The sequence below is a fragment of the Porites lutea genome, chromosome 2, assembly GCF_958299795.1.
Source record: "Porites lutea chromosome 2, jaPorLute2.1, whole genome shotgun sequence".
Lineage (NCBI taxonomy): Eukaryota > Metazoa > Cnidaria > Anthozoa > Scleractinia > Poritidae > Porites > Porites lutea.
The window spans coordinates 26870331-26895527 of NC_133202.1; the positions used below are offsets into that span (position 1 = coordinate 26870331).

The 25197-nt window shown below is 38.2% G+C and overlaps 2 protein-coding genes across 3 annotated transcripts; one reads left to right on the forward strand and one right to left on the reverse strand.

Annotated features, from left to right (window-relative positions):
• Positions 1-934: 934 nt before the first annotated feature.
• Positions 935-16695, reverse strand: LOC140928157 (multidrug and toxin extrusion protein 2-like). 2 transcript variants are annotated; one of them, XM_073377863.1, is made up of 15 exons: positions 16155-16695; positions 14727-14769; positions 14457-14501; positions 14018-14115; positions 12639-12736; positions 9910-10023; positions 9006-9073; positions 7768-7876; positions 6667-6742; positions 5556-5625; positions 4906-5035; positions 4308-4345; positions 3255-3311; positions 2340-2436; positions 935-1874 (listed from the first exon to the last, which is right to left on the reverse strand). In XM_073377863.1, exons 1-15 carry the CDS (start codon positions 16661-16663, stop codon positions 1495-1497), a joined length of 1932 nt encoding a protein of 643 aa, XP_073233964.1. In that variant the 5' UTR covers positions 16664-16695; the 3' UTR covers positions 935-1494. The 2 variants fall into 2 exon arrangements, with proteins under 2 accessions (XP_073233964.1, XP_073233965.1); XM_073377864.1 differs by lacking the exon at positions 4308-4345 and having other exon boundaries at positions 1678-1874.
• A 4367-nt stretch (positions 16696-21062) lies between these two features.
• On the forward strand, positions 21063-25197 carry LOC140925935 (uncharacterized). Its single transcript, XM_073375762.1, has 6 exons — positions 21063-21144; positions 21694-21884; positions 22524-22724; positions 23498-24229; positions 24706-24912; positions 25012-25197. Exons 1-6 carry the CDS (start codon positions 21063-21065, stop codon positions 25195-25197), a joined length of 1599 nt encoding a protein of 532 aa, XP_073231863.1.

The following is a 25197-nucleotide window of genomic DNA, read 5'->3' on the forward strand; positions in this document are numbered from 1 at the left end:
GGACGGAGCAACAAGGAAACGAATGTAAACGAATATTTTTAGGTGCGGCACATGACGTCATCGTTCAAATAAGTCACGAGAGACATGTCACGCGAAGCTTTTTAAATCTTATTAAACTGTCGCAAAATCGTAAATGTCATAAAGGCAGGATTTCAATGGTAATTGGATGGATAAGATGCTTAATATTCAGGTTTTTTAAAAAGTGAACCGGAAAAAAACCACGATTTAACCAGTCAGTTGTCGGATCCCCCATGTTTGCCAACAAAATTTTGCATAACTATTGCCTTCGATTTCTCTTGGGGGGTCTGTAATAACCAGGAGAAACTGGAATAATGGTTATGAATTATTATTATTATTTATTTATTTATTTTTAGTGGGCGGCCCGGGGTGGGGGGGGGGGGGGGGAACAAGGTGCATTATGGTCTATGTGAAAATAGTGAAAAAACGCAGTGGTGAAGAAACATAGCAACCTGCCAAAATAGCCGACTCTCATCGCTCCTCGTAGCTGTCACGTTTCTTACATGCGATGAGGCATTTTTTTTCAATGGGGAGATTGAGTACTAAGGTCAGATGACGTTAACAAGTATGAAGTGATTGCAGGTTAGGACGTTTCGAGAGAGAGACTCTGTGGCGAAGAGAAATCATGAGAACTGCCTGTAGAAACAGGAAAATGACAGAAAACAAGATCCTTGCCGTGAATTAAAAAAAAAAGAGATCAAAACAAAATGAAACAACTATGAAAAAAGGTACTTTTTCCCTTCCCCTCACCTGCCGGAAATAAAATCTTGGAAAAAGATCACTTTGCTATGCAAACAAGGCTAACCCTTCGGAGGCTATTATTTGTTAAAATAACTGAAGAACTGTTCATTTTTTTTTTTTTTTATTGTCAATGAATCAATACAGTAAAAGAATTCTACAAAGATGTGTGGTGTTTATGGCTTATGTGGACTCCGTAAATGAAATAAATATTACATATATCTTAAAAATTTAAAATCGTATCAGAAATGTCTTGAATTATTACGAACCTTAGATTCCAAAAATATGAAAACAATACTGCAGGGAAAGAAAATAATTTAATGTTATCTTACATTGAACAAAATTGATATAAATGTTACTAGAATTCAGTGTTTAGAATTTTTATCCCCCAAACACAAACAACTAATCATAAATTCCTGTAATAAAATGCTTTTTGGCCCTGATGAGGGAAGAGTTGACAGGTGGAAGCGATTGTGTGATGTTTGCATACATATGGAGTGAACGAGGGAAAACTCTGGAGAGTAGATAGTGAGGATGACTTTGCAGTGTGTTATAATATGTGATCAACAGATAAGACGTTTACGTTTCACTTATGTAGACTTGAGTTTTACACAATAAACAATGTTAAAAACTCGCGATTTGTATCGCGTCTCGTCCACTATGGTTCCATTCAGTACCAAGACAGGCTTATTGAAACACACGGTCCCGATGGCAACTGTGACAATGATCCCGCGTTGTTCAAGTTACTAAGTTAGTTGTTAGATTATTATAGGAAGTATTCGCAGTAAGTGTGTCATTTCCAAATGAAGAGGTCACGTGCGACGAAGGTAACGGAATTAGGAACCGTACGGCTACAGCACCGCCTAAAATCATCAGAGATATTACGAGAGGGATAAGTCGCTTTACAATAAGAGTTCTCTTTTGTGATGAAGTAAGATTATGACTTCTTTTTATATCAGCGGTTGCTTCAGATTTAATCTCTTCTTGATGACTATCTCTCTCTGAAGTGCTCCCATCATTTGAAAGTAAAGCAAGTCTAAACTGAGAGTTATCAGCATCGACGTGATTAAGAAACAGTAAAGACGAAGTCTTGTGGATCCAGCTTGCAAGATTTAGGTCTGAAATAAATCGACACATAATTTTACAAACATTTTGTATTAAGCTGAAGGTTCGGGTTTGGAGGATAAAACTCAACTACAAAAATAATCATGAGGCAGCAGAAATGTTTTGTTAACTACTTACCGCAAAAAAAAATCACAAAAAAATCATTCCTTTTAGCAAAATACGGTTTTTACTAAGAAGTGTGATTAAGCAAAAGTTCTGCCAAAGAGGTCTCATTTGAATGGAAACATTTTCAGAGAGACATTTTTAGAGTCACGCAACTTAAAGCAACCTTAATTTGGTGCAAGACAGGTCTGAACGTAAGTGGTAAAACGCGTAACATCGCTCTGCAGCGATGTCGCAAAACACGTTGCACGTTTTTGTTGCCCGTTTTTAACATAACTTTATTTGGTCTTGTTATCAGAGGCATAAGAGGAATTCCTAATCAGTTTTACCCCCGGACCCTGTACAAATCATCGCACCTCTGTGTTTTTCGGCGGACTGTCCAGCGAAATGACCATTTAGTAAGTTTCCAGAGGTTAAATCTTTGACAGTCTTGGCTCCTGTTCTTCGCTGTGCCTGACAAATGAAAAACCATCATCGAACTAAGAAATGTTCCTATAAAATCCTAAGAGTCGGTACACACTACGCGACAAGAGTTGCAGCAACATGTCGCGGCGACTTTTTGCAGCGACAAATCGCTTCGTGTGTACTGGAGACCTTTTGTGAAAATCTCTGTAGCCGCAACAGAATTTTGTCGCCGCAACAAGTCGCACATTTTTTTTTTTTTTTGCGACTTGTTGCAGCGACAAAATTCTGCTGCAGAGACAAAGATTTTCACAAAAGGTCTCCAGCACACACGAAGCGATTTGTCGCAGCGACATATGGGTGCAACTAGTCGCCCGACCTGTACACACTGAGTGATCTGTCGCTAACTTGTCGTATAGTGTGTTTACATCATCCTCTTTCTCCTACTTGGCCCCCGGAGCGAGAGATGGGCCGGGTAGGAGAGGACCCTGGGAATGAGGTCGAAAACACACTCGAGTCAGTTTAATTAAAACCAATAGTAATTGTCCAGAAAAATTTTAAATAACTATCATTTTACAAGTCCCTATATGTCTTTTGGCTTTTGGTGACCAGGTTGGAAATAGATTGTAACTACTTCAAGTTCGGTGTCGTGACAACTGCCACGGCGAACAGAATCTCTACTTAAAAGAAACCATATGCCCCCTTTCCATGGTGGTCCGCTTCAGTGATACCAAACTGGTTATAAAACGATACGCATTTTTTCGGTTTTGCAGACGAGCGAAGGCAAGTGAGCGGCGGGCGTGGAGCACAAAACACACACTAGCTACGTACGGTAGGAAGCCGCGCACGAAAATCAGAGATTCACTTACTAGCTCGGCTTGTTTGTCCCAATCTGTTCTCCAAAGAAGAAATAAATACGAAGCAGACTAAAATGAAACAGAAAAAAAGAGAAATAAACTTTTACTGTATCTGAGGTTAGGTACAAGTAAAAAAGAGGAAAAAGAAAGACAAGAGGACAAAAGAAAAGAGATTAAAAGGTGCCTCGACACAGTTTTAAATTGACAACACCTACTCTCTTTGTACACGAAATGCAAAGATGCCTCAAACAAAAAAAACTCGAACGGCGCATCCATGGCAATACAGTGGCCTCATTGTGATTTTATAGAGCGTATTCACATGTCGTCACGGCGGCCATATTGGTGTTCCAAACAAATCCTGTGGGAGTTGGACTCTTTTCTTATATAAAAAAATTCTCTTGTTCCCATAAAAATGGCAGAGATGCTGTTCACGTGAGTGTAAAAGCTCTATCATAATAATAATAATAATAATAATAATAATAATAATAATAATAATAATAATAATAATAATAGTAATAATAATTTAAAATACTCATGTTGCGCTATTTACATGAAAATGATCAATAGCACTTTACAATAACTCACTTACTTAAAAATCTTATCCAAAAGGGGATAAAAATGTGATGTAAAATACAATTTAACAAAAATTGGTTAATTAATTAATAAAAAAATAAAAACTAAGAATAAAAATAGCCTAACGTGCCCGAAAAAGGTGGGTCTCAGGTTTGAGAAATCTTGAAGCTGCTTGTAGGGTTTTAGTCTTCAGTTAGCGACCAATCTTAAACAATTTTTTGGAGAGCGTTTTCGAGAATCTCTGTTTGAAATTTTTGGCTGTTACAACGAAACAAATCACCCGATATTCAAAAACGAAAACGTACTTTTAGAGTTATATTCCACATGCATTACTCTCACAATTTATCTTGCTGTTTACATCCGAACTGCTGCATCAAAAACGTTGCAACAATAGACAAAAATACCTCTAACCTATACCTCTCACGATATCACCTACAATAAGAACTTGTTCGCAGGATACTATAGGGTATCGACGCTGTTTGAGATGCTTACCTGGATAACCACTCCAGTTAAAAGACCAATCCACAGACCTTCATAATAAGACAAAAAACTAAGCACAGTCAAATCTGACCTTGAAAACATCTCGCAGTTACTAAAACCCGGTACTGATATGGAGGGCAGCTATACCCCAGCCCAGACACAAGTTGACAAAAACTATCGTCCATTACAGATTCTTGGGTCCCTACATCACAGTCTTTAATAATGAACATGGAGCATCATTGAACATTTGTATAGGATGTTTTTTCCGTTTGTATGATGGGCGGATTACTTTTGTCTTTTTGTTACATTGAAGCTTTAATCAACTTTTTTTTTGTTGCAAGTCCCATTAAAAATAGCTTTCTACGCAGTCGGTTATTGTGTCGTCACGCCACGCTGTAGGGAGTAGTTCGTTACATGCTCGTGGAGTTTGCGTTTCCTAAGGTCGAACTATAGCTACGTGTGCACCGTGCACTTTTATTATTATTATTATTATTATTATTATTATTATTATTATTACTATTATTATCATCATCATCATCATCATCATCATCATCATCATCATCATCATCATCATCATCATCATCATCATCATTATCATCATTGTTTTTACCTGCGCTTTCATGAAAGACGAAAAACATCAGGGTAATGCCAAGGGAAAGAGCCACGCAATATGACAGAAAATTGATCAGTACTCCTATCCTCTGTCGGCCAGCCCCTCGTACAATCCCACTACAGACACCCTGAAATAAAGGGTAACCAAGGCAAACAAGTCATGTACAACTTTGTAATGTTTTAACAGTACAACACTCTTACTTCAACCCAGTTAAAAGGCGAGTAATGACCTCAGAGAAACACGTCTAGTCTGTTAATCTTAGCTGAGTACAGCCCTTGGACACTGTAATTTTTCGTTTCAATAGGCAGTGCTATCGTTAAGAGCACTTTAAAGTGAACACTGTTTTATCGAGTTTTAGTTTTTTAGAGCTTCTCTTTCTGCTTAGGAGATATATCAAGGATTTAAAATGCGAGGAAGCTGTGATATTTAACACTCGTTGGTAATTATCCTCAAGCTAGCACAAGCAACTACATGACAAAACTGGATAAAATGGACTGAACAACGTGAGAAACTCCTTTTTAAACGGTAAAATGTGTATTATCCTAAGGTATTTTTTAGTTGATGGTGGCACAAAATTAATTACCACCACTTATCGACTGACTACCCAAAGCCTTTGGTTCGTAAGTTCAAAGTAAGTCGACATGTACCTGAATTCCATCAAAAAAAAACTGAACTGACACGATGCGAATATTCTTTTTGTAAACAGCCAAAACATCGCTGAAAGAAATGGAAAAAGTTTACCTTAAACTCCATAAAAATCAAATGTTACATTCAACTGTCTAAAACATATATCTTCCGAAAACAAACACTTAAGGGTTTGCCCCTGTCGTTGTTCTCTCTTTTTAAGGGAGCTTAATGCAATGTCGCTGGGGACGATTCGTCACAACATTGTTTCAGTATTGTTGCGCTCAAAAATTGTCGTGGCAAATCGTCTTGTCAACAATGATGGAGACGGTTCTCTGCTAGCAGAGAGCGTGTGTAACACATGAAGACCGAAAAACGAAGACCCCTCTCAAAATCACTTGAAATAGGTCGACACGGCTATGGCGACCTGCGTTTTTGGTTTTCTACAAAACCCCTCCTAAAGTAAAAACCCGGGCGAAGTAGGCGAAGTCCGGGTGCAGATACATGTAAATTATAGCTCACCGCGCGTGGCTCTAAAGAAAGAGGGGCTAATGAACACCTAGCCTGTTCCAAGCTCCGTGATATTGGCCCTTTCCCGAGTCGCGCGCGTCTTATTTTCGCTTTGCTCGTTTTAATACGTCCGCACTATACTACCTGAGAGCCTGGCACAGGCTAATGAACACCTTACAATTGTGGTTGAGGAGTTTAAGAATTTGATTGTTTAATGACTAATCCCCGATTGCAAATCCAAGCCTTAAACAAGACATAAATATAGGATATTACACGGTGGCGCGAAGATATGAATTTTATTTTCGAGTGGCAAAACAATATTTTACGAACGAGCGCAGCGAGTGAGTAAAATATTGTTTTTGCCAAGAGAAAATAAAATTATTATCTTCAAGCCGCCGTGTAATGTTCTTTTTATTATATAGACAAAAAGACATCGATAAAATAATAGAGGGAAATGACCGAAATTACGTCATCGATAAACTCACGTGTGAGACTGATTATGGAAAATAAACCACTCGGGTCCCGGATGTAGTTTTTATGAATTTTACGAGTGGTATATTTTCCAGTAAAACACTCTTGTCTAAATAATAAAATGAAATAACTGTAAATATGGCATTTACACACCTGCTACTGGTGAAGACACGGCCACTGATATCTCCAAGACCAAAGAATAGAGAAAGTATAATGAGCTCTACAGAAACTGTAAGATAAAAGCAAAAAAAAAAACTTTTGGACATTCAAAGGAAATAGTTGTTTAGTGCCTAGTTTATAACAAGGAAATTCTTAAAAAACAACTTCAAAACATTATTACACTTTACTCACCGTATTTCCTCAAATAATAGCCGGGGACGATTATTTCTTTTTTCGTACCAAAAGGGGGCAATTGTTCGAGGGAAGGAGATTATTTGAGGGAGGCGATTATATAAAACATTGTTCACTAGAAGTCGTGACCTAAATATTTTGTTAATTATTATCCCAATAAATCAAAAATAAATATCACATCAAATAAACTGAAAATGGGCTTTTAAGTGTTCCAAATTTGGTTGCTTGGTTAATTTTGAGAGCTTGAATCGACACTGATCAGTTTTGCTGGATCATCATTCCACGGAGGGGATAAAAGAAAGGGAAGATGGCAAGAGGGGTGTGTGGGGGGGGGGGGGGAGGGGGGCGATTATTTGAAATACTTCCATCAAAGGGGGGCGATTATTCGAGGGAGGCGATTAATCGAGGGACGGCTATCATTCGAGGGAATACGGTACACTAGGAACAAGCAATGGAAACGAAGACAGAACGGAAGCATTGTTTACATCGTGGTCAAATCATAGGGCCCTGGCCAAATGTCAGAAATGGTCAGCTGGACCGACATTTTGAAAACGAAATAAGCTTTTGAACAGAAGGTTCGCATAACATAAAGCTGTTTATGTGATAGCCGCAGATGGAATAAATCATAAATAATAATCATAATAGTCACTGCGAAAATGAAATCAAATGAAGAATGATCCTCGCAGTTGTGAACGCAATTTATGCAATTGCGTAAGAAGCCTGTAAAAAAATCAGGACTTCAGCTGTCGGAGTCGTAAGTAGAAGCCAAAGGATACACCATGAAAGGCAAAAGCTAAATAAGCAAATAAAAACAAAACAAAGATAAAATTTTCACCGTCTTTGGGAGTTTGACCTACTATAATGATTTCAGATGTTAAACTTAGCTGTAGTAAACGCGTTTACCTATCAGTCCCAGAGCCACTTTGATCGTCTGTTTTACTGCCTTTGGGTTGCCAGCACCAAGGAAATTTCCAACACGAACCCCGGCAGCAACACTCAGTCCCAGCGGTATCTACAATTAACACACATAGATTCAGATTCAAAGCCAGGGGGAGTGATTACATAGGAATCGTACTCTAACTACCTCACTAAATAAGAGATAAAAACAAAAATCAGAATTAAGATGATACAGAAAAAAACCTGCTCTACAAGAAAGCCATATGTAAGTATTACTGTTTAATTATTAAATAACATCACTATGCTTTAAATTCACTAACGGATGTCTATTGTCTGACCCACAAAGGTAAGCTGTTCCACAGTACACCTCCGCAATTCACACGCCCAATTCAAATTCAGCGCCAGCGCGAGGGGGAGGGGGTGGGGGACTTTTACAAAATACACCTGTGTGACTTTCAGAAGAGGACTCGAAGGATCTCCTATTGTTTTCTTTTACTATGGAGAAGAGTTATACATAGATATTTTGATCCGGAAAAGAGAGCAAGCATGACTTAATTATCCTCAGCAGCAACAAATACAGTCAGTCCCGATGGAATCAGCAATTTGCGCACTCAGAGTCAGATTCAGCGCCAGAGAGAGGAAAGGAGGTGGGGAACTTGCTGTAAAATTAAAATACACCTGTAATACTTCCAGAAGTCAGGGCTGTCATCAAGAGGCGGGGCCGGGGATTTCCCCCAGCTACTATGAACGTTTTCCCCAGTAACTTTCAAAGGAAAATAGAAGCAAAATTGAACCAAAAGAAATTCCTAGCTGTTTGATTCCCCGCCTACTTGTTGTATTTACCCAGCAACTTGAAATCTTAGTAACAACCCTGTCAGAAGGCAACTCAAAGACTTCCAACGATACATTAGCCTTCTTTTACTATACTACTATAAATCGTTTTAAAGGGAGGTTAGGGACGGACTATTAGAAAACTTATGGGGGGGGGGGGTGGGCGAAGTACAAAAAAATATTCGCGCAAGGGAAAATTAAAAGAAAAAAATTCATGCACGCCAATTAACCCTACAAAATATTCATGCTATGGCCTAAAAAAAAAATTCATACAAAGAATTTGATAATGAATAAAAAAATTCCTGCGGCTAGAAAATTCCCCACCTCCCCCCCATAACTTTTCTAATGGTCCGTCCCTTAGATATTTTGATCCATGACAGAGAGTATGCATTACAATTAGATATTAATCTTACCATGAATACAAAGATTGCCCAATTGAACAAAATTCCAAATGCTGCCAATTGCACTTCACCAAGAGTACCTTAAGAAGAAAATCAAGATGTTACTGTTAATTTTAAAACAACAACAACTGCATCCATCGAGTAATTATTTGTTGGTTGCTGTCAAACCTAATGTGCATCATACAGTACATTTGCAACATAGCATTTCTGGCCCCACTTGTTCAAAAGGTAATTACACTGGCTAACCAATGCATGAAACTCTACCCAAAAGATAACATATCATTGGCTTTCCTATTACTACTTATCCACTGGATAGTGATTAATCCATTGAATAGCGCTATCCATTTGTGAAAGGAAAATAAAACAAATTTGACATCCTAACTTCAAACGACTATAGTATTTATCACTAAAAAATGGTTTCAAAAGTATAGTTAAACTTGTTTTCCTAATAACTGGTTGTTGTCATTATATCATGTATCAGTAGTCATAGTCAGTTAATGCATCAATATCAGGTTACTTAGGTCTGTAGTCACTATAAGGTCATGCATTGAATAAGATATCTAACAAATCGTATCCTAGCATCTAATAAATTACTATCTACTTTTCTATGCACGCTTATATTTGTAATAGTTTCATTGTACACTGTTGTATTTATTTCCTGAATATATGACCCGCCTGCATAGCTAACAGTGGGTTTGATTTTATTTATTGTATCGCGAACTATGAAAACAAAACAAGATAAAATGTATACATGTACAAGTATGCTACGTGTGTATTTCACCTTCTACAAGAAGATTTAGAAAAAGATAATAGCAATATTCAGTGGTATTTTTAATTCAACGTACAACCAATCAAGTGTGTTATAAACTGCATGCATTGATCAGCAATATAGCATTGAGAGTAGTGTACACTGTACCTGTTAAAAATGCTCCAATTTCAAAGCTCCACCATTCAATACAGATCATGGCCATTCCTGACACCGCAAGTTTAATAAATTGTGACCAGTTCAACAAGCTTTCTATTGTCCAACCTAAATAGCAGAAAATCAACAGCTGTATTAAATAAACAACATTTTTTCATGACCATGCACTGCAGGGTCTGAAATGGGCTTGTATTGTTCCGTGATTGGATTTCACTGTGAATGCCTAATAAAGGAAAGATGGCTGTCCAATAGACAACCTACATAGACTTCAAAAAAATTAATACTTTCAGACCCTAACGCAGACTTAGGCAAAACTTTAGGTAAATAAGCCTGTGCACTACAAGCCAACGTGGCCCACCCCACTGGAGTTTATTCCATTTTCCATAGAATAAAGCACCAACAGGAGTAATACTATAGTACATGTACATGTGTGTCCCATAGTGGAGTAGTGTCATATAAGTTAATTGAAGACAGTCTAAACTATGTTATGACAAAAAAAATACTGGTAATACTAAGAAACAGCCAAAATGGATATCAGATTAAAAAAGTCCTTTTGTTGAAAAAATTAGCAAAACAGGCCAAACTTTGACTAAAATGCCATCAGTTTTAAATGCAAAACAGAGGATCGCGAGCCACAGATGGCAATAAAATCATTGGGTAAATAATAATTTATTACCAAATTAACACCAGTATTAAAAATGCATTATAATGTAATTTACAAAATAACTACGATAGTATGCGCGCTCTGATTGGCAGAGAGGCATGTTTGCATGAGAGAATGTGAACATGGTAATTATAACATCAAGATGTTTTTCTTTTCAGTCGTGCTAATCAAGCAAGGATGAATTTGAAAAAAGTTTTTGAGTTGAAAACACAACAAGTTTACTATTAATATTTACCCATTTTGCCATCGGCTGAGACTTCGAAAATCTTTACAAACCTGCTGTTGCAATTTTTTTTCACTTAAGCTGACATTTTAAGAATGAGTGATTTAAGAGGAAAACTATCATCACTAAAATAACAACTATTAAATTATGTATGCAAGACTTCGTGAACAAGACTTTGCAACTTGTAAGGATTTCTCTTTTAATCAGTGCCATAACAAAGAGTTCTGCGATCTTTCTTTAGGAAGTTATAGCCAAATTCATTGTGTCGCACTGCGTGTTTTGCAAACTTCAAAGGAAACTGGCGCTTTTCTGTTCCATCAATCATCTTAGCGGACCTCTTTGGAAACACTTCTTTTGTTTCCTTGTGATTGCTGCATTTTGATCCACTTTGTTTGTTTCTGTGTTTCAGGGTTTGCTGCTTGTGATTGAAATGTCTTGGGCAATGATAGGCTAGTTTTCTTCAAAGCTTTTTATGATCTTTCCTATTCTTGTCTCCTGCAAGAATAGAGCAATGTCTGCCTCCTGCCCTCAACAAAAATTCCACTCATGATTGCGATTTCCTTCGCTATTCTTGAGCAGTTTAGGGTCATTCTCAATTTTGTTTTTACGGGCCAAGCTGGGCGAGTGCATAGCCTGAAATTCATCTGATTGCTTCGAGTCATTTTCTCCTCTCAACAACGTCTGAATCGACCGGCCGTTAATGCCGTCCAGTGACGTCACTCACTACCCAAAAACCGGGTAGTGATTTTGATTGGTTGATTGTCTAAACATTCACATAATTATGTATAATTATGAAAAATTTTAGCAGGATTGTCGCTTGATATTCAGCGGATCGCATCCCGGGCATTCTTTTGTTTAGTTCAAACCTTTCGATAAGCTTAATCTTTATATTAAACGGCAAAATTGCCCTTGTCCTCGAAACTGAAATGCTAAATTGAACTGCGAATGAAGAATCATTGCAGAGAGTCGGTAGGTTTTTCATTTAGAGCCACTTTGTGGTTTCGCCGGCCGGTGATTTTGTTTACGCGCAGTTTTTGTCAATGTTATGAATTCAGTTACTCGACCTTCTTGCTATTTTTACCGTCAAGTGTAATGATTCTGTTAGCTTTTCTTTCTTGTCTCCATGTTTTTTTTCTTCACTAAAGCACCAAATAGCTTCTTTCCAATTAAAGCAAATCATTGTGTTTTTGAACTGTGTTCCGTGTGTGTGTTAATTTCATTGCGTGATTGCGACCAAGTTTGTTTATAGAATTTAGTACAACTGGTTCAGAGTTGTACTGCATGCAGTTTACGTTGATAGTTTGAACGTTAAACATGAATTACGATCGAAAAAAATAAAGCAGTACTGTATCATGCAAACATTTCCAAACCATATTTCTTGGTTTGCCACTTGAAAATTGTGTTTTACTTTTTGCATGAATTAAAGCAAAGGTCAAGGAGTAGTGACGTCACTGGACGGCATTAACGGCTGGTCGATTCAGACGTTACTGAGGGAGTAATAACGACTCGAAGAAATAGGATGAAATTCAGGCTAGGCGAGTGCATTGCATTGTGATTTGCATTAACTCCCACTCAAATGATTGGTGGAACAGAAAAACCCATTCAAAGTTTTGCAAACACGCAGCGCAATACAATGAATTTGGCTATAATTTTATATAAAAGCAATAGAAGACTTTTTTCTTGTATTTGCATAGCCTATTGTAAACACTTGAGGGGTTGGGAGAACTCTCAACATTCATGAAAACCCTTGACTTTTGTCTTGGAAAACATTTTTTATTGCTTAAATACATGTTGATCAAAGCTTTAAAGTAAGGACCATGAATAAAAAAAATTCACCTGGCCAAGTTTTTGTATGGAGCTTGAAGACCTTCATGTAAGTTAACAGCAAACTTGTTAAGATGCATGCCGTTAGAGCCCAGCTAATGGCCACTCCCCTGTAAAATGTAAATGAGAAATATTGTCACTACATCTTTGATAGATTGAACACTAATTTATAGTCTGTAGAGGCATCACTTTGAAATTACATCTACGATGATGTCATAATTCACCTTTTCACTACCTACTTCTAGAAACTGGTTTTCTCACAGGTAGCCCAAGCTCAGTATGGGTGTTTAATCATTTTAATGACAATGTGACCTACCGGTAGGTTCAACGGTCGTCATGTCATGGTGAGTTTGTACACGGATGTCTACCAGAGTTGGACCGTTAAAATATCGGGGAAGCAAAACTGCCATGTGGCTTTTGCTTGCAGGGACACGATTGCTTGGCTAGGGAGCTAGATTGACAGAGTAACCTTTGCAGTTGGATTCTGCGATGGAATTTTGGCTGTGGGGTGATTTTAACCAAGAAGTTTTGGCTTTGTTCAGCGGGCTATCCAGATCACAAGTCTTTGGCCTTGTCCTCTTTTTATAAATGGAAACTCGGGATAAAGGAAATCGCTTAAATTGCAATGAATTGGGAAAATAACCACACAGGAAACAAGAACACACCATGGTAAAGCATTTTTTTTTAATACGGAAATTTCTGCAAGTATTTAATATCTTCTTGAATCTAGTGTCTGAATTACCATACAAATCCTTAAATGGCCATTTCGAGGATTACACAATATGAGCTTGGGCTGCCTGTGGAAAAGCCAGAAAGCATTTTGATCAAGATTTTTTTTTTCTTCCAATGAATAGTTATGACTGAGTGTTGTAGTCATGACACTGCTAGAGCTGTCTTGTCATACTTTGAGGAGTACAATCAAGTATCAGCAGAAACTCATAAGGGGTGATAACCCATAACCCCTTATGAGTTTCTGGTATCAGTTAAAAACTAAGCAATCAATAAAACAAGACATTAATAAACCACTACACAGGTTTGGTTATCTAAGTTTAACCAGTGTTCTAAGTCATTTTCAGTTTGCCCAGCGCTTTCATCGAAGCACCATTTGTTGCGAACAGTTTCATTAAAGCAATAGCATAATAGTGTAGACTAGAAAAGCATTTCTCTTATTAAATTGACCCACGAAAGAAGAAATCTGGAGGTCCGAAGATTTCTAAAACCGCGGTCTAAGTCAGACTTTGTTTAAATAACTGACCCACAACATCTAACTACAGGTCAAGTCCGGCTGTTAAGATTAAAGCTATTATTTACACGGCTAAAGATCTATAAAATTAGGATATTAAGTACATGTACAAGTACCTTAAATACACGTACTATGAATCTATGTTTACCTGAAACCTAGATTAAATACCAACACCATCAGAACATTAAGACCAATTTGTATCCCATTAGTAACAGCACAGACATAGAGTATTGGCTTCACAATGCCCTAAAAACAAAATTCCAAGGTTAGAATAAAAAGCTACACCTACAGTACATGTAGGAATTACATGTATAATCATTATGATTATATTCATTGTGCTTGGCTATATTATTATTATTATTATTATTATTATTATTATTATTATTATTATTATTATTATTATTATTATTATTATTATTATTATGCCTATGTTATGTCTATGTTGTTATTACTTCACACTGCAAAACAACTTAAAATAGTTCCCAGGTGGCTTTGCTTGACTTTAGTATCATTCGCCAGTGTATACAAGTATTGTTACAGATTAAAAATAATCTTGTTCAATTTATTCTACTTTACTTTGAACACACCTGAGTCTGAAGATATCTTTGTAACAAGACAAACAAAAAATTCCCCTGTTTATTCAATAAAGAAAAAAAATAGCAAAAATATGATTAATTAAAAGGATTTAAGTTTCTGTCCTTTAACTCATAGGTCATAATATATTCAGTGTAATAATTTATTATGTAAACCTCTAAGAAAAGGCTTCTGGCAAAGGAGATATAGTTACATATTATTGAAGTGAACAAAATACAAAAAACTTCTGTTAATAGTAATAAAACTGAAGTTCGTGTACTAACTATTAAAGCAGGAATACATATGACGACGAAGTCTTGGGTCAACCTATGAAAAGTTAAAACAAATTGAGTGTTAATAAAAAATTATGCCACACTATGTGATGCCATGTTGAACTCAACAATAATTATTGACCATTTTTGATATACATTGTATTAAAATTCAGACTTGGCAACGAGGCTTGGGGGAATAAAACCATGTCCTCACCAAGATCTGGGTAGTACTTCTGATTTGGTTGTGCCATGAAGGAAATTCACCACTATCAGTCAGAAGCACTACCCAGATCTGGGAAGTGATGTAATATATCATCATGAAATTTCTGTACTTGTTCCTTGGATGTCATTTTGCAGGGGACCATTGCTGCCGTCACCCAGTTCCCTTCTGTAAACAGTGGTTGCCATTTTTAACGGTTGATGACACCACTGGTAACCAAGCCTTTGGTCATGATAGATGCAATATATTCACTGGATTACATGTAAGTTACAACAGGGCAAATATGAAGTACAACTAAGAAATGCTTGAGGAAAAAATCCGAGCCCCCAGCTGGAATCAAAACCCAATGCCACAACCTTCCAGATACTGGTCCCCAGCTGCCTCGTACCCAGACGTCTCTCTTTTGATGAAAATGTGCGCGCAAAGGAAGGCGGGAAGGAGTACCCTTCCCATGGTCCCTTGCGGTTCATCACCAGTCACTCGCGTTTCGCGCTCGCCATGCGAAAAACGAAGCGTCTGAGGAGGAGGCTGGGTCCCCAGTATTTTCTTAGTTGGACTTAATATCTATTTCATCACAATTGGGTGGTTGGTTAATATGGCAAATGATATGTTTTTGAATAGTCTTAGAAAGAATGACATTGAGGCCTAAGTTGAATTGACGTTAAAAGTTATGAAAGGGCTTGCGTCACCTATTATTGATGAAATATATCCAGCATGAGACGCAGTGTTCCATCACCAAATGAAGAAAGAAGAAGAGAGTTGAAAATCCAACGTGCAGTGGAGTATATTTCACAAACTTCGAGGTGTTTCATCTGGTGATGAAACACTTTGTTGAATGCTTGTTATTACTTCTCAAACAAAAGGATTTTAGAAGGAGAAATTAAAGATGCAAAAATGAGCAGTTTTTCATCAAATCACAAAACACTTGTTAAACATTAATTTTTATAAATTATTAATGAGTTTGAGAAGTATCAGTTAAGAAAGACAGTTTGCTAGTTTATGTACTAAAAATTTTATGGAATTTTGGTGAGTTGGTGTGGTAGTGAAGTGGCAAGGGAGAGAGATTAGATACAAAAAGTCCAGGTTCAACCCTGGGTTGCAAACTTATATTCTTTCTTCTTAATAGAAACACTCTTAAGAATGGCAGCAGCGAACATTTGCAAAACGGAAATTTGGGGTGGCATTGCCAAGTGTCAGCTGTTTCTTTAAATAAAACATACCTTGCAACAGTCTCTTCTTGTTGAACCAGCAACAAAAGCAACTCAGTATTAACCCATAGTGACCAGGCTAAGATACAAGTTAATCCTAAAATCCAAACTCCTCTTTGCAGCACTACACCAACAAGGCGATAGTTCCTCGCTCCAAATGCTTGAGAACAAAGTGTCTCTACTGCTGAACCCAAGCCAATAAACAGTGAAGGTCCTGTCACATTGATAAAAGATAAAGCTAATGTTCCAGCAGCCAATTCTAGTTTGCCAACACGCCCAGCAAAAAACAAGCTGATCATGTGAATCATGTGGTAAAAGAAGTAAGATAACACTGTGGGCCAAGCTAGTGTAAACAGTTCTTTGATTTCTTTGCAGTAACTTCCTGACAGAAGTCCACCATGACATGCACCAGTTTTTTCCTCTCTTGAGTGGCGAACGTGTATCTGGAATTCAGCAGCATGCTCAGATTCTTTGGATAAATCTGCATTATAAGGATTTGCTTGACCAGCCATCTGGATCATTCAGTTTGTTATCTGCAGGCAACCAGCAACTTCTATTTACCATATCAGTTTGATTAAACAAAACAATTACACATAATTCATTTGTTGTTCAGCAGTATCATTGAATAAGGCTGAGTATGATCTGAAGAATAGGCCATTTTCACAATAACCTCATTTGACTACAACTACCAGAATCCATTTCGTTTTTCCTTTATTATTTTTTGATTTTAAATTTGTCAATCCCACTGAGGTTTAAAAAAACATAGCACCCATTTGCATAACTAGAAAGCAACAAACTGAAAAAATTCTGGTACAGAATGTTGTGTAGTTGTAGTAAAGTGACATCATCATCAAGCAATTGTCCTATTATGCAGATTGAGGAGACTGTACGTTACCCAGAGAGGCAAAGGCCAAGGTGGATAACAGCCTAAGAGATCTGCATAATTCTTCACATCATATGAAAGCAGAATTCAACAATTATTTTATTATTCATTCATTTTCTGGGAGAGCATACCCCCAGACCCCTCTGGTTTGGAGCACTTTCGGCACTCCAGCTTTTATTTCAGCTCAAACATCTTCAAAATTCCATGCTACGCCTCTAACAGACCTCCCTGAGTTTGCAATGAACAACCGATACCTGGGCAACTTGGACTGGGTCCTCATCTGGCATTACTGGTTTACAGGGGCCAAATTAAGCACTTTTCCTCTGAGGGGACAGAAGAAATGGCTATTTGTGGAAGGAACCAAAATATAATCGGAACCAAAATCATACACCACCAACTCCAAGTCATGTAGCTGTGTACATGGGTAAGGTGTTGCTCATACATACTGAAGAGTTGGTAGTGTTACTTCTTGCTGAAATTTTGTTTTAACCATAACATACTCTACAGAAAATTTCTGAAGGTGTCAGTACAATAATTGAATTGGAACTGTCAAAAAAGCTAAGAAGCAGGAAAACAACAGCACATGTATACAACTTAACAATAGAGGGGGGGAGGGGGCGGGGAGCTGACATGTTCAATACATAACATGAAGCACTTTGAAATACTGACAAGAGAGGTCCCCCTCTTCCACCCATCCCTCATCTATATCTGAGACCCTGTTAAGGTAAAGTACTGACAAGTGACATGGGCTTGAAACGGTGACTTAAAACAAGATGAAATGGTGACAACCAACATAAAAATGAGTTAAATACCGACAAGAACATGGTCAACTCTTCAAAACACAAAACGACTGCATTTGAAATTCAGACTAGGGATGAATGTACCCCCTCACAACTCAAAGGGCCTCATATATGGCTATACTTGTTCAAGGTTGCCCAGTGCACCAAGAACAACAAATGCCATTTCCTGCCTCTATAGTTACCAGAAAAAAGGGCTTCTTCAACTGACCCTGGGAAACCCTTTATTATTGCACTGGAACATACAATCCTGAAGCTGCAATCATTTACAAAAGTGTTGGGAAGGTTCCTACTTTTCACCTTTTTTTTTATCCTTTTTCCCCATCAACACTTAAGTACATGTGCATGTCATGCAGATCATGTGATGATACTCTAGAGAAAGTGTGTCTCTATTTGCATGCATATTTACCCGTTATTTAATGAAAAGAAAAAGGGTTTAATTCCCCTGGAATCTTAATTGGGAAACAAAACATACAAGCTAAACAGGTCTACATTGTTCCATGTCTTGACTTCTATTATTCAGCTGTATCAATCAACATTAATTAAGGAGGCCAGTGGGTATTTTCAGCACAAGGGAAAACCATCGTTTTTGAACATTAAAATGAGCTGCTGTTCCTGTCCGGGATTGTAGCCTTGAGTACCATTTTACGGTCTCCATATGAAATATAATCGTGTTCAGGCGGTCCTTCTTTCCTTTTTCTTTGCCCATCCGCTGTCTCCCCAATTATTACTGTAATGTACTAGAATTTTATGACACTTAAACAAAGGTTTCATCATCATCATCATCATCATCAGCGCTCCCGAGAAAGAAAAGAACGCCTGATCGCAAAAAAAAAATACTGAAGTCGCTTCCAAATGCGGATGTCACTATTTTAAATAAAAATGGCATCCATATTAATTCGCTTTGAAATTTTTACCATTGAATGTTTCTAGCCCTTTGATATACCAGTGGATAAACTTGTCGCAATTGAAAATTGCCGGGTAAACGAACCTACACTGAAGGGAAGGCCGCTTGACACATTTTAGCAAGAACTCAAGATTGTCTTATAACGGTAATTAAGACTAACACAAAACAGTTTACTTTTCACCTACCCACGTAAGCTGCTAATCACCACAAAACTGGCAAAAAATGAGGATACCGTCAACGCGGCAAACTGTTTATCTTGCAAGATTTTTTCTTCATCTCGTCAGCGTTTCTGTCGAAAAGTAGAGCCGACAATAGAGCCGACTGCATATATGAATCGCGAGAAGCTAGGCAAGCAGCCACGCTATTTTGAAAACCGAGAAGCCCCTGGGAACAAGGTTGGAGAGAAGCAGAGGCGTGACTTTGAAGCGTGACTAGGTCACAAGGAGGAGGGGGGCTGTCTGGCTCGAAAACTACAAGCAACAACAACAACAACAACGTTTATTTTGTACTGTATGAGAGTAAAGAAATACATAGAATAGAATTGAAAAAATACACATGGCCAAAATACGTGGCCACTCATACAAACCAGGAGCCCTAACAAACAAGAAAAGTTTGGCCAAGTCTAAAAATTCTTTTTATTGTAAATGCAAGATATTCACTCAGCAACACCATTTTTTTTATCTTTACTGGTATTTCGATTGTGCATATTCCAATTTTATCATCATCATGACCTTATTAAAGTATCAATATAGTATTTAGCAGAGGGTTAATTGGGGACACTGAAATAAAACTAATTCTAAAATAACAATACACAATCCGAAAGAAATTAGCCTAGATGTACATTATACACTATAAAACTATACTGTAAATTACAATATTTCTTAAAACTACCTAATACAAAATAAATTCTTAGGGGCTCGTCACGCGCTCCTTCGTGGGGCAGGAACGCGTGACGAACCCCTAAGAACGTCTGCGTCGGAGGCTACTTCGCGCCTCGTTGACGCGGCTTCGCCGCGAACCATCAGTATCGATAAGAAAAAAATATCCTCTGGAACCCAGGGTAGCTTTATGCACATTTAGCTCCAAACCAAATCATCGCCGACACGTCTTCTACGGCATGACTAAGGGTTGATTTCTATTGTCGCGTAATTTTTACCTGCTTAAAACTTAAGTCCACAAATAAAATGGAGGCAAGGCAGGAAAAGTCGTCCTAAGCGTAAAAGTTGAAACTTCCTTTAATTTCTCGTTTAAGCTCAGCACTTTTTATCTTTCCTCTATTTTACCATAAATAAATTACCACAGGTATTTGTAGCCTGACGCTCCCCCCCTCCGTTTTTCCTTCGTTGGGGGGAGGGTGCGGTTACACGTAGGCTCAGGTATTTGGTGAAGTCTTTAATTCCACTTGGAAATTCTGAAAGGGACAAACAGTTAAATAGCAACTGAAAAAATGCTATTATCCACAATAAAAAAAAGAAGAATTATAACAATTTCATAGAGTACTTTTCAGAGAAAGCTTTGTATTTGCACTGCCAGCCTTGTTCTTACCGCGAGGCTCGCCGTGCAAATACAAAGCTTTTTCAATCTCCTGGGACAAAATGGCCGACGCGTGACAAAGTTCTATTGCATCTATGATCTCGTCCAGTAAACTTAGTAACTTCCCATTCTTTGGGAAGGCTTTCGGTAAAAAAAAGCCACTCTGCTCAGGAACTCTTAGTAAAATTTTGTACCCTGTATTAGACTCAAGACCTAGAGCTTTTGAACCTTAGCTGTATAAACCCACTTAGGCCAAATAAGGAAGTGTCCCGCGCCCTAGATCTGAGTGTAAACGCTGAAAGGAATTGAGTATCAGAAGCTTCCGGGGAAAAAATCGACTGTGGTATAAATGTAGCCTTAGGGTGCGTTCCATTTGTCAGAACTGAGCGGCCAGGGCATTCCCGTCGTAATGAGAATTTCATTTTTTATCAAAGCTATTCAGCCAGATCAGTCAAATCCTAAATACCATGCGCAAAAGAAATAGCCGAAACTCTTGGAGAGAGGCCTATCTCATTTTCAAAATGACTGATCCTGCCATGGTCCGGCTGGCCAGTTCTGACTCTTGAAAAGCGCCCTTCGAGTGAAGTTTAACGTACCCATGATTAACAAAATGAACAGTTGCAATCAGATGTCAATGTGATGTTTTGGAGGGTAACACTAACTGAGTGTTCCATGAACTAAACGCGCGCAGAAGAACGTTCTATTTTGTTTTTATGACGTCGGGCTTTTTAATCGTTTCATGTCGCTAAACGAGTTTAGTCGTGTTGCGCTTGAGAAAGAGAAAAGTCACTCTTGACAAAATGAAAACGTTTTTAACCTACATTATTCTGCTGCTAACAGTGTTAGGAACTTCCACTGCTTCAGGAAATGTCAACGAGGAAGGTAAAACTTTTGTTATTTTCACATGTACTCTCTTCGCGTTAATTTTCCCCATGGCGTAAGCTACTAGCTAGCATAAATGCAGGGCACGCGCGAAAATCGTTATTTTTCCCAGACTAACTTCGCTTTTGCCTAAAAGTTATCAAACTATTTCGCCAACTATTCATTTAAAAGTATTAAAGCTTGTTAAATTCTTTTAGAATCAAATTTATCTGGTTGTCGTTAATTTTCTCTTCTTGGCTTCAAACAGTGAAAAAAAACTTTATTTGTTTGGGTGGTTTTGTTTCCTTGGTTACTTGTTTCTAAGGAAACGATTCTCGCGCGCGCGATAGAAATTCCTTAAAACGTCAAAAATTTCCGTTAAGTTATTTGTTGTCCCTGCAAGTTTAAATAAACTTATCTAATTTCAGAGCTCTTAAAATAGGTTTATCAGTGTAATCTAGTTGTAGCCATACGCGTACGTAGGATCTTTTAGATTCAAATTGATGAGCAATAGCACTTATACCATTAGAGATAAAATATTTATTGTTCTTTGATTACCTTCAAATGCAGGATTCGATGTTGCTGATGAACCGTTCCAACAACGCTTTACTGTTATTGAAGACTTTGGAAGCAAGAGCGCTTTAATCGAAATCCACCTGACGTCGATTGATATGCTTGTATCCGTAACGGTTAACTCAGTCAACAAGTCAGTCAGCAGTTTCACAACAGCTTTTTTGCCTGGAAAAACCTTTACAAATGAAGTAAGTATATAGCAAAGGAAGAAAGTGCAATATGAAAATAGAGGCAAACGTTACTGTTTTTTACCAGGCGAAAACTGACCCATAATGGCCTCCGCTCCGCTCAGAAGGGGCACCTTTTTCAGGCTTCAGGTGTATGAAAGGGTAGGGATTACATTAGTTGAAGTTCAAGAAAGGCTGATAGAGAAATCTGTCATGAAGGTCTGTAAAAGGACCAAATATGGCTAATTGACGTTTTTTATGGATGTGAAAGAGAAAATAAAACTTTCTAGTCTAGTGATTTATTCAATTAAAAGTGATTTATTCAAGTTAAAAGGAATGCAGTCTTCTAAACTAGCAATCAATATTAATGTGAAAGCGGCACTGCATTTGTCAATAGAAGGTCACATACGAAAGAGATGCCTTTTCTGTATATGTGTATCAAATGGTAAGAGTTTGGACCTCTGTCTCCGTATAAGCGTTTTTGGAGTACCCCTGGGGTTTCTCAGAACGTAAAGACGGCTGAGAAGTTACAAGAGTCCTTGCGTATTGACAAAATATTAGCTCTCGTTCCTAGTCAGGCATAACATTTCGCTGGGAAACGCAAAATTTGGGCTGCTTTCTCGTGCTGATAAGTCGATGGTTTGTCTTTCTTTTCTACAGACGAAAATGGATGAGGAACAAGAAATGGACATGGTTGGTACATACCAATCCAAAAATAAGGCATGGGACAGTCTCTTAAGTGCTGTAATGTCACTGCTAAAATGGCTGCACATTGGTATCGCGTGGCCTAAGGACACAAACTCAGAAGCATTTGCTCGAAGGACAGTTACTGCATCGGACTCGATATGCTCGGCAGACGGCGTAAGTTTGAGGTTTTCATATATCATGCTATTCAAGTTAAAATGTCGAAGAGAACTCGAGCTTTAAATAATATCTGCCATTGCACTAGGAAACTGGAGGCTTTTTCACGAAAAATAAACACCGTTTTGCTAGACTAAGTTGCAGTTTAGACATGACAATGGAGAATGTAATTGTGAAATCAGGGCAGCTATAGTTAAAATCAAGACTAAAATAAGAGGTAGGTAGGATTTGAAGATGTAGCTAAAGAGTTAAGTCGGGCTGCAATGATATACTGTCTACCTGTAAATTTTAAAAAAAGTAAGCCGGTTATAAGCTTCCCTCTAGCTTTTGTTACTTTTGTTAAAATGAATTTGATCTTTACGACGATAAGAAGCGCCTCACCCCCCCCCCCCCCCCCCATTTATAAGCCCTCATAGACATCTAAAATTCCCTTACAAAGTTGTACATAACCACGGTTTATAAACGGTAGTTAACGGTATGTAGGTGTGTAGTGAAAACTAGCCTGGTGCGTGGCCATACATTTCGGACATTTGAGCTCGCATAGCGGTAGCGGCTTCTCCCAATCAATGAGGAGACTCTCGTTTACTTCCCTAGCGGGCGTGTGCTTCCTTAAATTCCTGCCTTCCCCCCACAACCCCCCCCTCCGACCCATCCCTCCCTACAAAAATTGGAACCTGCCACGCAGGCTAATTTAGTGAAAGCAAAAGTTTAACATGGATAGTTTATCATTAGGGCTTAACGATATATTCTGCACATTGTTATGTATTCTTCAGAATGTCACAGCAGAGGACGTAAAATTTAACACAACCCTGCCGGCTACAAGCTTTGGGAAAGAACGTAACGCTACTGTTTTGCCTAGCAATGCTGAAAGGGAGGTGAATGAACCAATCGTGATATTTATGGGACACTCAGACAGTGAAGAACTCAGTGAAAATGAATTATCTGAACTTCCAAAATTTACTTCCTCACCTTACTTTGGTTTGCATCCCGAAATTCGTTCATCAAACCGACAAGAAGGCAATGACATTACGTTTCTTGGCGTTATGGGATACTATGGTATGGCTTCACATAAAACAGTTCTTGAATACCATGATACCGTTACGAGCCTTGACGGTGATGAAGATGAAATTCAGTCTACTGCATTGGGAACGTCTTCTACTGAGGAAACTCATCCCAAGGCAAACGGGCTTGCATTGCAGCAGAAAGACACTGAGATTGGAACCTTTGCCCTTCTGGATGAACCTCAATCTACTCTGCTAAATGGAAATCACTCTCAGAGTAGTGGATCCTGGTTAAAAAATGATCACAGTGGAGTGTGCATGAAGGGACGTGAAAAGCTTGGCCTGCTTATTAACGTTTTACCTTCTCTGACTACCCCGTACCAAGGTATTACATTCCTGCGAGGTTCAACAGCCAAGAAATCGCAGAGTAGGTGGATGACCAAACTGGTCAAAGATGAGTCTACGCATGCTTTTTACCACACTGGTTTGAATCAAAGTGGCATGGTAAGCGATAATGAAAGTATTATCTTTGGTATGTTAGGGTCAGTTCTCCGCGTATTGAGTTTGACCTTTACCAGTAGTAGTCTAGATACAGCTCTGATACTCTCTCTTTTCTAGAAACGTATTGGGATTTTTTATTGCTAGGATTTCGGTTCTGTAATGAATTTAACACCCAATCTGGCCAAAAGATAGAGCTTCATGTCGATAGTCCCGAATTAAGCACCACAATAAATCCCTGTGTTTCCTTCTGCCAGCTGCATTGATTATATTGCCGCAATCCCACAAGCGCTTGCGCGCGCACTTTGGGCGCATTAGCCCGTTACTCAAAAGTTCCGTTAACTTTTCGGATCCGATACACTGAAAGGAGGCGTAAAAACGGTGTAAGAAGGTGAGGCCTGCTGCACGACTACAGTAACAAACATATTTTGTCTTTGTTTGAATTTTATTTCTGTTAATGGTGTTTCTTTCTTTTGTTGAAGGAATGTTGTCCGAAGAAGACTAGTCCATCAGTTGACTCAAGCTGGTTTATTGCAAGGCTGTGGAACAGAGGTTTGGTATCTGTTGGTTTGTGTAAGCCCAGCAGTGTTCCCCGGAAAATATCAAAACGACCACAGTATCAACGACTGGCAGCTGTACCAATCAGCGTGTTTGAAATATGCATTACAGAGATAAATCAAACTGTCCCGGTAAGTATTTTTTTCTTGTCGTTTGTTATATTGCATTGTTGCACTGAGAATATATACGAGAATTCCTACACGCTTTTCCTTTAATAAATTGAACTGTAGGTTCATATTTGGGATGCTGTAAAACACGTTAACAAAACTCTTTGTACTGTAGCTTCAAATGTTATCGAGGAACAAAAAAACCGGGTGAGTTTGATTTTAACTGTATTTGGAGCTGGTTCTTCATTGTTGCTCGATCTCATCAAAGCTACTTCGGTTCTACCGTCACATCTAGATTTGAAACGATAG